Source organism: Mixophyes fleayi, chromosome 5 (genome assembly GCF_038048845.1).
Source record: "Mixophyes fleayi isolate aMixFle1 chromosome 5, aMixFle1.hap1, whole genome shotgun sequence".
NCBI lineage: Eukaryota > Metazoa > Chordata > Amphibia > Anura > Limnodynastidae > Mixophyes > Mixophyes fleayi.
Window position 1 is genome coordinate 81,292,651 of NC_134406.1, and position 12,747 is coordinate 81,305,397.

At 39.7% G+C, this 12,747-nt stretch overlaps 1 protein-coding gene across 2 annotated transcripts in view; it reads right to left on the bottom strand.

The window, feature by feature from the left end:
- Positions 1 to 416: 416 nt before the first annotated feature.
- Positions 417 to 12,747, bottom strand: part of LOC142158487 (prolactin-releasing peptide-like) — a 72,648-nt gene continuing 60,317 nt past the window's right edge. For both annotated transcript variants that reach the window (XM_075212463.1, XM_075212462.1), the window contains exon 4: positions 417 to 666. In XM_075212463.1, the coding sequence (XP_075068564.1) occupies positions 482 to 666 (185 nt within the window). In that variant the 3' untranslated portion in view covers positions 417 to 481. The remainder of the gene's footprint in view (positions 667 to 12,747) is intronic.

Below are 12,747 nucleotides of genomic sequence, written 5' to 3' on the forward strand. Positions count from 1 at the left end.
AGATCTAATTGTGCAACATGAGCAAAAGCAGGCACAATGGAGCAAAAATTAGTTGCACTATTTTGCAATACAGCGTTACTTGATTGTACTCTTGGTATTAGGGACAAGAGTATTTTGTATTCAAAGAATTGTTGTGATTCCTGCACTGGGTGTCATCCACAGGGGTGAGGCAAGTATATAACAAACACTGATGTACAGTCTTGTCATGAACTACAATATAGCAAATTAGCTTTCCATCACCTATATTGTATATATATATATATTGCATATATACAGTATATACTCTACATGATTCAGCAATATTTCCTTGAAAACAACATCCAATATTTGAAGTCAAGGGAAACATTGCATACTCATCTACCGCTTGTTTGCATATATCCCCAATTAGCTTTGACTGCCATGTGTACAGCAAAATGAAAAAGTAAACATGTGTTTAATGGATGGGGGAGGAAAAGCTTTAACATTGTAGCTTAATAAAATGTCACCAGCTTTCTATATCATTATCTAAATGTAGTCCATCCTGCTTCTTCAAGTGACTCAAGACCAGTTGAAAGAGGGGACTGAAGTGAGGTTGCAGGTTGCTCCTGTTTTTCAGCTGCCTTTTTCCAAATCGGCCAATTGGTCGAACGCCACGGCCCACATACCAATAGGGATCGATCTCTGGACCTACAAAATATAACAAAAGAAATATAAGCATATACATTTAAAACCATTTAGGACAGAGATAAAGGATTGCAGTATTTATTGCTATTGTCAGAAATAATTAATATAATGTAGGTGAATTCATTCCTCCTTATTCTGTAGGAAAAAATACTTGTAATAGACTGTAATGGTAGAGTGGTGTTTGTATCCTATGCATTATTACCAAATCCTCCCAAAATGTATATATAACAGAAATGGTCTACTTCTTAAATAATTATTTATTATTATATATTTAAAAAGTGTCAATATATCACTGTAGCACTTTACAGAGACTATTTAATTTATAGCAGTACCTACTCTATTGAAGCTTATAGTCTAAGTTCTTTATCACACAAACACACACAAATCCATTTAGACAGAATCACAGAATGCAATTAACCTTTCAATATGTTTTTGTACTGTGGGAAGAAACGGAACCTCCTGGAAGAATACCACACAAACCTGGAGCGAACATACAAGCTCTTGGTTGGCATTGAACCTAATGTTGTGTGTCATCAATACTCATCATTGTACCACCCATATATAAAAATTTAATAAAGCGCCTTTACTGAATATCTTTTCAAAAGTAAATATACAATCAAAGTCATAACCTGCAATGTTAATGGTGTTGAGCATTGCTGTGAATCAGTGTTTCTTAAACCTGGTCCTCAGGACCCCTAACAGTGCATGTTTTCCATATCTCCTTGCTTTAGCACAGGTGTATTCATTACTTACTGACATATTGTAACAGATCCACAGGTGGTATAATTATCTCTCTTGTCACTTGGAAAACCTGCACTGTTAGTGGTGGGTTTGAGAAACACTGCTCTAAATTTGTTTTCTAGCTGAAAAAAACACTATTGTTCAAAGCATTGTTACAGTGACTTGGTTGGTTAGTTACTATGATTGTTCTGACACACAAGGTAGCTATAATGTGAACGTATAAAGAATGTATGCACAATCTCTTGTGTCTATAAGATTTCTCTTTCTATAAGATGTACCTTAGCAACACTCATCGCTGGGGGTGTTTCTTCGGTCTAATTTTCAAACCAGTGGAGGCTTAAATATTAATTGAATATGTACAGAATTTGTGGTCGCTCAGCTTTACAAAGAACCCTTTTAGGTTTGAAACCACAAAGTTGTGACTATAACAATGCTTTTACATTTGTCAATTCATAAAGGATTTTTAATAATTGTTTAAGAAGGAGTGAGGTTTCTATTATTTCTATATCCCTATTATGTTGGGACTGCTTTTCAATGCTGTTATTTCACACATGAAATAACTTTGGTACATATAAACCAAGTCTTCTCACAAGGCCAGGACGAGCCTTTGCAAATGTGATTATGCATTGCAACCCTGCCCCCATTTTGCACTGTAGGGGGCATGGCTGTCACCATAGGGTGGAGTAAAATTCACAGAGGGGTGTGTCTAGTGCTTAACAAACTCTGTCAGCCCTTCATTCCCTCTACCATTTAATGTCACACACATTCTCTTCCCCTTATTTGACTTCTTGGAATTGCATGCTCCACCTTTTCTCTGAAACGGAGCTCAGCTTAACTGTGTTAAGCAGTTGAATATGTCTTCCAGATGCTAGTGTGACCCTGTGGACTAAAAGAAAGACACAAGCTCTCTGCTTGCCGCTTCCTATGGTCTATGTGGTCATTGGCATGGATGGCACACACAGGATTGGGTTTTATACATAGTGGCACACATGCACACATCAGACTCTCAAATATATTTAAAAGAAAAGAAAGGTCTGGAGAAGGCCGCTAAGGGTGGGTCCCCCAAATCAAACATGGGGCCCTGTATGGAGCACTGATGGCATCACTCAAAAGCCAGCCCAGCACAAGGCAAATAGTTGTTAACTAAGATAGATAAGTTTGCTAACATTAATTACTTGGGAATGGTAGTTTGGAAATATTAAATAGCGTGTATGTTACTGTAATCAATGTAAATTTTTCACCAGAAACCTTGTGTTGGTTTTAGCTGTTTTAGATTGAAGACATGACTAGATACAAGTATGCCAAAGAAAAAAACAATCACTGGTCCCCTAAAATCTAATTGAGTTTATCCTAATAATGAATGCTGTAATTTCACTCACATTAAACGTAATTTATAGTGCAAAATGTCAGCCTACTACTACAGTAGCCATTTGCACCTATATTTGTGTGAATGCATGGGTTTTTACAGGGAAGTTTAACATTTTTTTGTCTTCTGATGGGAAGTAGGCAGATTGGGGCATTACACACCTTAAGCTGGGTAGACACTACAGGTTTTTCGTCCAATAATTGGACAAATCAGCCGACATCCGACTGTTTGATCAGATATCGTGTAGTGTGTATACTTACACAATAATCTAAAGTCGCCCCAAAGTGCCGATCATCGTATCGTTTGGTTGGTCGTACTGTTTAATTTTTGCCGACCAATCACCTTCCAATCCTGCAGTGTGTATGAATTCACCCGACTATCGGCCAATAATGTATCTCAGAGTGACAGGTCTCAGGTCTCTGCCTGCTGCTGATCTTGTCATGATCCACGGTCTCTGTCAACTGTGTGTGGCTGTTTTTCCTTAGAGAAGAGACTGATATGGATGTATGGGGCTGCTCCCCCCTCTCTCACCCCCTGCACATGTAGTCTTAACCCTCTGTGTGCTGGCTGGAACGGATAAGATTAGTGCAGCATGAGAAGATTAGAGCAGCGTCTGTCCGTTCCTGGGGTTAAACTTCAGCTGCCGGAGATAAAGCTGTCACACAGAATTTACGGCCTGTTTACAGTTCGGCACTTAACACAGTGCTGTGTCAAGACAGGCTGAGAAATACAATTGCCGGGCTCTGCTGAACATCTCTCAATGAATTAAGACCTGAGCTGTCACTTGCCTTTTATGGACTACCTTGCAGCCGATAATTTTGACAGATGAAGAGCAGAGATCTGATGATAATCGTGTATAGTGTGTACACGTCAATCGGTATGCTGATCAGGATTTTTTAAATGTATTCTGTCGTTGGTACATCGTTAATCGTTTACTTCTCTGTAGTGTGTACCCAGCTTTAGTTAGCTTGCCCACATAGAAAAATAAAATGTAGTTTTATGGACTAGTTAATAAGATTTAAGGGCACATTAAGGGGGGTCTCCCTGAGGGTACTTTACTAGTGCGGAAGTGCTCCTAGAAATCCATTAAGCAGACCTGTAATGTTGACATCCTGAGTGCATTGTTTATCAGTTTATCTCCTTTATTGTGCATTTATCTCATTTACTAGAATAGGTGTTTTTAAGTATTATGGGCCTGATTCATTTTCGGATGTAACCTGCATGCAACTTGCATTTAAAAAACGGGAACCAAGCTCATTTCCAAACATATTCAAATACAAGAGGATCTCAATATTTGCTTCCACTGGAATCTGGGTATGCGTATGCCCCGGCAAAACGTTACTTGCCATATGTAGACAGACAGAACATAGGGTAGGATACACTCATGCAAATGTGCAATATAAAAGCACATTAGAACACTTGCAAAAAAAAAGTATATTTTATAAAATAAATTAACTCTTAATTCTATAATCAGTAATAAAAATAATATTTAAAACTTTTTTCATTTTTTTACTAGTAAATACATAAATCAGGATGTACTTAATCCATACATACAATGCGTTTTTATGGTCTATCTTCCTTGCCTACACATGTTCTGTGTTAGCTGGTGACAAGCATACGTGCAGTCAGACAAGAATTGCATGCAATTGGGTCCATTTGCATAAGGTACGTTTTAAGTGCAGTGCTATTTAATGCAAGATACAGCACGCAAATGGACTTAAGTTCGAAGATGAATCAGGCTGAATATACATTGATATATATATTTATTATTAATAATATCATTATTTTTGTAAAGTATGCAATTCAAACAATAGTTTTAATTAGCAATTAAACAGTACAGAATGACTGGAGCTTGGAGTTTTCTCAGTCAATCTGTTATGATAACCAATGACTAACTAAGTAAATACATGAGTATGACAAAAATTATTGTAATATATTGCTGATTAAAATACTAAAATTGATAATTTCATTGTTGTAAAACTAATACACATGTATTCAGGGGTGCCGAGAGGGTGGGGGGGCTTTAATAATTACCTGGCCTGGGACATGCCAGGGGACCCAGTGGCATTTTTTTTTTTACTTCAGATCTTTCTCCTGGTGAGGGGGGTGGGGTGGTCACTGTTTGCTGGCCGCGGGGGGATCCTGGAGTCGGCGGTCGGACGGGGGGCGTTACTTGTAGCTGTCTGCGTTCTGTTGTGCTCTGACTTAATCTGCAGTGAGCTGTGAGTCACAGTTTGTGACTGCGCCAATAAGGCTGCTCAGCTCCAGATGCAGACTCATTGCTTATGGTATATTGCATTAACTGCCGCTCTGAAAGAAATTACACAGCTACAGGGGGGAATTGTAAGGTAATTTGGTCAGCCTATTATGAATATGTGTCTGAAATGTAATCCACCAGTTACAAAACTGAAGTTCCTAATAAACATATTTCTGTGAAAGGAGGATCTGCTCTGGCTGATTAGCGGGTCCTAGAACATCTCATTTATTAAATGTGTTTTGTGTTCAACAACAATGTTCATGTTTCATACTCCATTAAAAACAGGGTTATTTGGTAAAACTTTTTATTGCAAATGTTAAAAATAAATAGTGGGTAAAATATGTAGACATCGGTCTGTCATTTTTCCAAGGCTTTCAGACATTGGGGGCTATTACCCCTCATCAGCCACTTGCTTTGTGAAACTTGCACCAGTGTGCTTTTAAATGACCAATGAATTTCAGAAAGTGGAAAAGACATGAAAAAAGAAAAACTCGATCCAAAGGTTTAGTGGTCATTGGAGACATGATTGTGTATCACTATATTGCAATAACAACAACAAAAGCAGGATATATGTTATGCAAGGCTGCCCCATTATTTAACCAAAAGTGTAACAAATTTATAAAATGTCAATTTTGCACACAACAGACCATTTCAATGGTTAAATGCTGTGTGAGTCCATTTTAAATAGAACTGCAGTGGGCGGAAGGGGGCAAAATTCATTGTGACAGATGACTATAGGGATTCGTCAGTGAAGTGGAGATGTTACTGTGGCCAAGGCAGTGCTATTATTAGTGTGGTAAGGCTAAAAAAATCCATGTGGTCTCTGTCCTAAACAAATTACATAATTGATTTCTATGCAAAATATACTATCCACAGGGATGTGTTTATAGATCTTCCTGAATGATTATATTGCATACTCACCCACAACATATACCCAGATGACATGAGAATACAAATGGTGAAAAAATGATTTTCATGTACTCCATAAATACCTTTTGCATGCACCTGCATGGACCCACAGTTTTAGGACTGTGGGTCCATGCATGGACCCCCATTTTCTTTGCTAGTTGCACTCCACACATACACACACATTTAAATCCAGTGGTGCTGTCCTGTGCTGCTGTATAAGTCCACTGATCCTGCCGTATAAATTCAGTGGTACTGCTATATAAGTTCACTGATCCTGCCGTATAAGTCCAGTGGTATTGCTGTTTAAGTTCACTGATCCTGCCGTATAAGTCCAGTGGTACTGCTGTATAACTCCAGTCCAGTGGTACTCTCCTGTGCCGCATATAATTTTTAAAGCCTTTGCCGAGTGTGTGTGGTTTAGGGGTACGCTCTCTTGTGCTGCGTATATACTGGAGAACAAAAATTTGGAGGATAAGGTAGGGAAAGATCAAGAACCACTTCCTCCTAATGCTTCAGCATTAGGAGGAAGGTGTGAGGTGTTCAGAATAGACTGGAAATGAGTGGAAATGAATGTTATTGAGGTTAATAATAGCGTAGGAGTGAAAAATAAATAAATCTGGATTTTAGCAGTTTTTATGCTTTTTTAAAAAAAAATCAGAACCCAAAACCCAAAACCCAAAACCCAAAACCTTGAGGCGGGTGTTTTGGCAAAACCCATTAGAACCCAAAACCTGAAGGTAATCAGAACCCAAAACCCGAAAAGTGGTCGGTGCACATCCCTAGTTTGGTACTGGTCACTGATACTGTGAAAACTGCATGAAAACTATATGGAAATAGTGTAGCATTCTGTGGTCACTGCTTTACTTTTATCTTGTTAAAGGGTGTCACAGACCCCAACCCAGAGAGAGGTGAGACCCTCCAGCCAGATCAAGACCTCAATAAGACAATGCTTTTAAATAGAGATTCTCAGGCTTGGTTTTCTGAAAACCGAGCCCACCTGAACTTAGGGGATCCAAGAAGGCTCGTGAGCCGGCTCAGTATCTCCTTGCGCCCTTGGATCTGAATCGAGGCAAAACGTCATTGTTGCGTTATCGGATCTTGCGGGTTTTGGATTCCATAAGTACCTCCCTCCCCAGGAGATCCAGTGCCGTTGCTCACACAGAAAGAGGGGTAGCAGTGTTCTTGTCACTCTCCATTGTCCAGTCACATTGCTCAGTGCAATTGCACACACAGAAACAGGGGTAGCAGTGCTCTTGTCACTCTCCAGTGCCATTGCTCAGTGCTATTGCTCATACAGAAACAGGAGGGGTAGCAGTGTTCTTGTCACTTGACAAAAATTGACTGGAAATGATTGGAAATTAATGTTATTGAGGTTAATAATAATGTAGGGATAAAAAAAGAGCCAAATTATGTGATTTTAGCAAAACAAAATAGGGATTTTAGAAAAAAACGACATCCAAAATCATGCTAAAACCAAAACCAATACACGAAGTTAATCCAGACTCAAAACCAAGACCAAAGGAGGTCAGTGAACATCTCTACCTTTAAAGGACTGTTTTTTATTTGGTTAGTGAAAGATTATTGCAAGAGTAGAATGTATGGATGTTCGTGGAGATTCAAGATTATTGACATGCTACAGTTAAAGGACTCATAAGATATTCCTTCTATAGAATTCAGTTACTACATTAAAATTCAAGAATAAATAATTGCAGAGATGATTAATTCTTACCATTTCTATGAATGATTAGCTCTATATTTATTCAGGTAAAGTGTATCACTTATACTAAATAACTGCAGCGACTAGTGAGGCACTACACCCATTATTGAGCCCAGACTCCGACTACATAATAAGGCAGTAACTGTCTCTCAGTAAGGTTGTAAGTTAGATACTCACCTACATTGTGTTTCAATCTTTCTGCCTCATTTAGAGTCAGATGCATTTTGCATTCATATGTGTAAAATTGATGTCACACAAGAAGCGTATATATATATATATATATATATATATATATGTTTGTTGAGTTGCATGCATCCAAGATGGCTCCAACTCAAAGATAGTGTTTTTTTAGTCATAATGGAAATGACAAGTGGGCAAAAATTGAATAAGCAGCCATGGCTGAATATATAGCTACACTATGAAGTATTATCAGCTGAGGGGTCTATATGCAGGCAGCCAATCAGAAGAGGCTAGATAATGCTGCTGGTAAATTTACAATACTCAGAAATAAATTCCCAGCTATCTGTAACTGTCTCTGAATTGACAGACCTTATGATGTCTGATTTTGTTTTTATATTTGCTGTGCAGCTGTGTTCTAGCTATTGTTGTATGTTACCATATTTCGGCAAAAGTTAGCTAAAAAAGATTCCACTAAAAATGGTGCTTTTAGGTCACTGCCCCACTGTCCTGAAAGTCAGGACTGCTGGAACATATGTCACGCTTCGGCGAGCCGGTGCTGCACACTTCTGCCAATGGTGTATGCAGCAATGCAGAGTTTTCCCTGGCCTAGGCATGCCCTCAATGATGCACTACCACTCTCACAATAGTATGACCACACCCAGGGGAGGGCTGGCAGACTTTAGCCCGGATGACAAGCACAAAGCACGCAGCACTGGCCCATAAGAAGCGGGCCATCCTTAAAGGGGGGTTTTTGGTACAATATATATTTTTCTATATAAAAAGAGGTTGTTTTAGTGTTGCTTAATCCATATATAAATTTTTATGCCCAGGCCCAGAGCTGGATTAAGGCTCTGGGGGACCAGGGCACTTTAGAAAGGGTAACCCCCTATGATGTAGTATGGTTATCATTTTAGACAAATACCCAGGCAATACTGTGTGCACTACTGTTAGATGCACACAGTTCTGCCTTCACGAGCAGTACACGGTGAAGCAGGACATACCTCCCAACTGTCCTAAGCAAAACAGTCACCCAAATACGGGACTGTCCCACCAGATTCAGGAGAGAATGTCCTGGTTTCTCCCTCCAACCAACCCTGACATTAGATAGCAAACACATTTAAAATATAAGCCCATTTCCCTCCCTCCAAACAGCCCCAGCAATAATTTAAATAGCATTTACATTTAACAAATATTACCATTTCCCACAACAATCACAGGCATTAAAAAATACATAATCACATTTAATAAATAGACTTCATTTTCCCCAAACAGCCCACAATCAATAAAGAGCTCCCAAACCACCCCAGCATTATTTTAAAGGTCCAATTACCCCATCATAAATTCATAGACCCCACTATTAAATTAAATTGCCCCATCACCACAAATAAAATAGCATCCAATAATTAGCCCCCACCTGCACTCCACAATTAAATTAATAGCCTACCTCCCACATTATATTAAGACCCCCCCTCCCTCCCAAACTACATTCATTTACTGGCCCCCACACACACACACACACTACATTCATTTACTGGCCCCCACGCACAAGCTACATTCATTTACTGCCTCCCCCACACACACACTACATTCATTTACTGCCCCATCCCCACACACTTACAACATTCATTTACTGCCCCTCCCCCACACACACAGACACTGCATTTATTTACTGGCCCCCACACACACTGCATTCACTTGCTACCCCCCTCACACACACAGACACTGCATTTATTTACTGGCCCCCACACACACACACTGCATTCACTTGCTACCCCCCCCCCCCTCACACACACACACACACACACACACTGCATTCATTTGCTGGCCCCCTCACACACAATGCATTCATTTGCTGACCACACACACACTACATTCATATGCTGACCACAAACATACACTACATTCACATGCTGACCACACACACAATACATTCACATGCTGACCACAAACACACACTACATTCACATGCTGACCACAAACACACACTACATTCACATGCTGACCACAAACACACACTACTTTCACATGCTGACCACAAACACAAACTACATTCATATGCTGACCACAAACACACACGACATTCATATGCTGACCACAAACACACACGACATTAATATGCTGACCACAAACACACACTACATTCATATGCTGATCACAAACACACACGACATTCATATGCTGACCACAAACACACACGACATTCATATGCTGACCACAAACACACACTACATTCACATGCTGACCACAAACACACACTACATTCATATGCTGACCACAAACACACTACATTCAAATGCTGACCACAACCACACACTACTTTCATATGCTGATCACAAACACACACGACATTCATATGCTGACCACAAACACACACGACATTCATATGCTGACCACAAACGCAGACTACATTCATATGCTGACCACAAACACACACTACATTCATATGCTGACCACAATCACACACTACATTCATATGCTGACCACAAACACACACTACATTCATATGCTGACCACAAACACACACAACATTCATATGCTGACCACAAACACACACTACATTCATATGCTGACCACAAACACACACTACATTCATATGCTGACCACAAACACACACTACATTCATATGCTGACCACAAACACACACTACATTCATATGCTGACCACAAACACACACTACATTCATATGCTGACCACAAACACACACGACATTCATATGCTGATCACAAACACACACGATATTCATATGCTGACCACAAACACACAGGACATTCAAATGCTGACCACAAACACACAGGACATTCAAATGCTGCCACACACACACACTACCGCACCCCCTTAACTTACCTGGTTCCATCTGCACGCTGGGCAGTTTACTCCTCCCTTCTTCACACATGGGATGGCACAAGTCACGTGGTGCGCAACCCATATGACCACAATAGGACGGCAGACAGAGCGGGAGGGAGAGGGGACGGATCTTAGGATCCGCGGCCAACGGGAGAAGGTGGCTGGTCCCGGGGGGGGGGGGACGGGGGACCAGCCACAATCTTGTTTTGTCCAGCCTGGGAGGCATATGCCCCCCCGGCCCAGCCGCCCCTGAACACACCCCCTTTAACAGCTCATCACAGCTGCCTGGCAGCACCTATCTTACTGCAGTAGTCAACTATAAGGGGAGCCGCATTAAGTTGCTGTACTGGAACCCAGAATTCCTCTTGGCGGCCCTGCATGTATTCAAAAAAAAAAAAGATCTCTGTGACCTGTCCTGTGGTGATCTGTGATCTGGTTTGTGTACTTTGTGTACATTTTTATTTGGTCATGGAACACCTCAAATATTAATGATATTTAAATTTCACACTGTATGCTATATACTACATAAGTAATATGTTAGTCTGCTCTTTAGCTATTCCATATAAAAACGGCAGAATGGATTCTCAGTGTCCTAGAGCAATGTGAGAAAATGTTACTAATTGATTCATTTTTGGATTGACTTCTGAAATGTGACATTCAGGCAACAGCAATAGAAAACTAATATGTATATATGATGTCTTTTAGTCTGTGAACCTATTTAATCTATGAAGAATCCTTTCGGATAAGAGTCCAAATTAAAAGTAGTGATTGATGGCACATTAGTCGTTGAGGTAAATGTTGGATGACTTATTTCTATTCTAGGGCTGGTTTTATTGCAAACGTATGGTGGTATTTTCATTGAAAATATTCTCTGGTATTTATGTTTATATGTGGTGTCAAAGTCGTATAATTGGATGAACGAAAGTATATTGGTTTAATATTGGTTTGCCGTGCGTATTGCGAAGCGTACGCCACGTGTTACGTGACGTGGTGCGTTCGCACTGTAAAATACGCACGCACACACTCGCATTACAACAGTTAGTTATTTATATAATTTCATATTGGTTCTGTTACACTGTAATTCAGGAACAGATAGTATTCGGTTTATTATTAGTCTATATATATATATATATATATATATATATAGAGATATATATATATATATATATATATATATATATATATATGTTGATTATATGTACATTGTAGTGTTATTAAAGGTTTAGGTAATAGGAAAGGTGTCATGCCTGATATCATATTGAAGCCCTAATCATCAGCAGCTGTCCGGTGCAGTCGGCGAAGAGATCGCACATTGCATACTTTAGTTATTGATATTAGAGAGTAAAACCTTTGTATGATACTGGCTATGAAAAGGAGCAGACCCCCTGGAGAGAAGACCCCACCTTTGGATTCCTTAGATTGAATCAACCTATTATCTGTCTGGCCTGGACCCACCCAACGTCTGGACCTATATAAACAATCTACGTCATCTCTATTGTTCACAATGAAACACTGACTGTATATATATTAGCTGCATATCACTGGGGCCTCAGTCAACTCTGACACAATATTCTATACAAAATATTGTCCATCGGGTCCGGTGGGTGCGCAGCGTGCGCAAGCGATTGCATTGGTATGTACTTATCTTTTGGTATTGGCTGTGCTGTACTGTACTTTATCATGATATAATAATGTATTGAATTGTTGACTATTTACATCTGTTAAAAATAAATCACTTTGTGCTTTGGACACACATTCAATTGATTGGGCAATGCTTATTTTAAAACGATAGAATTACTTTAATAATTTGGGGGCTCGTGAGTTTGGAGTTACGTTACCGGCAGGTATGCAACGCTTACGATATTCGGTTCCTCAACAAAGGGGGGATTGACGGACGCGTCGCATAAAGCAGGAAAGAACGTAATGCGTCTAATACCTGTGGTTCACTGTGTGTTGCGAAACTGAATGTCCGTTGTTGCATAGACTGAAGGAACGCTAATTAGAATCTAGGGACAAGAAAGAAAAATGTTTCTTTTTATTGTCGTTTTAATGGTTTAAAGTGTATTGCAT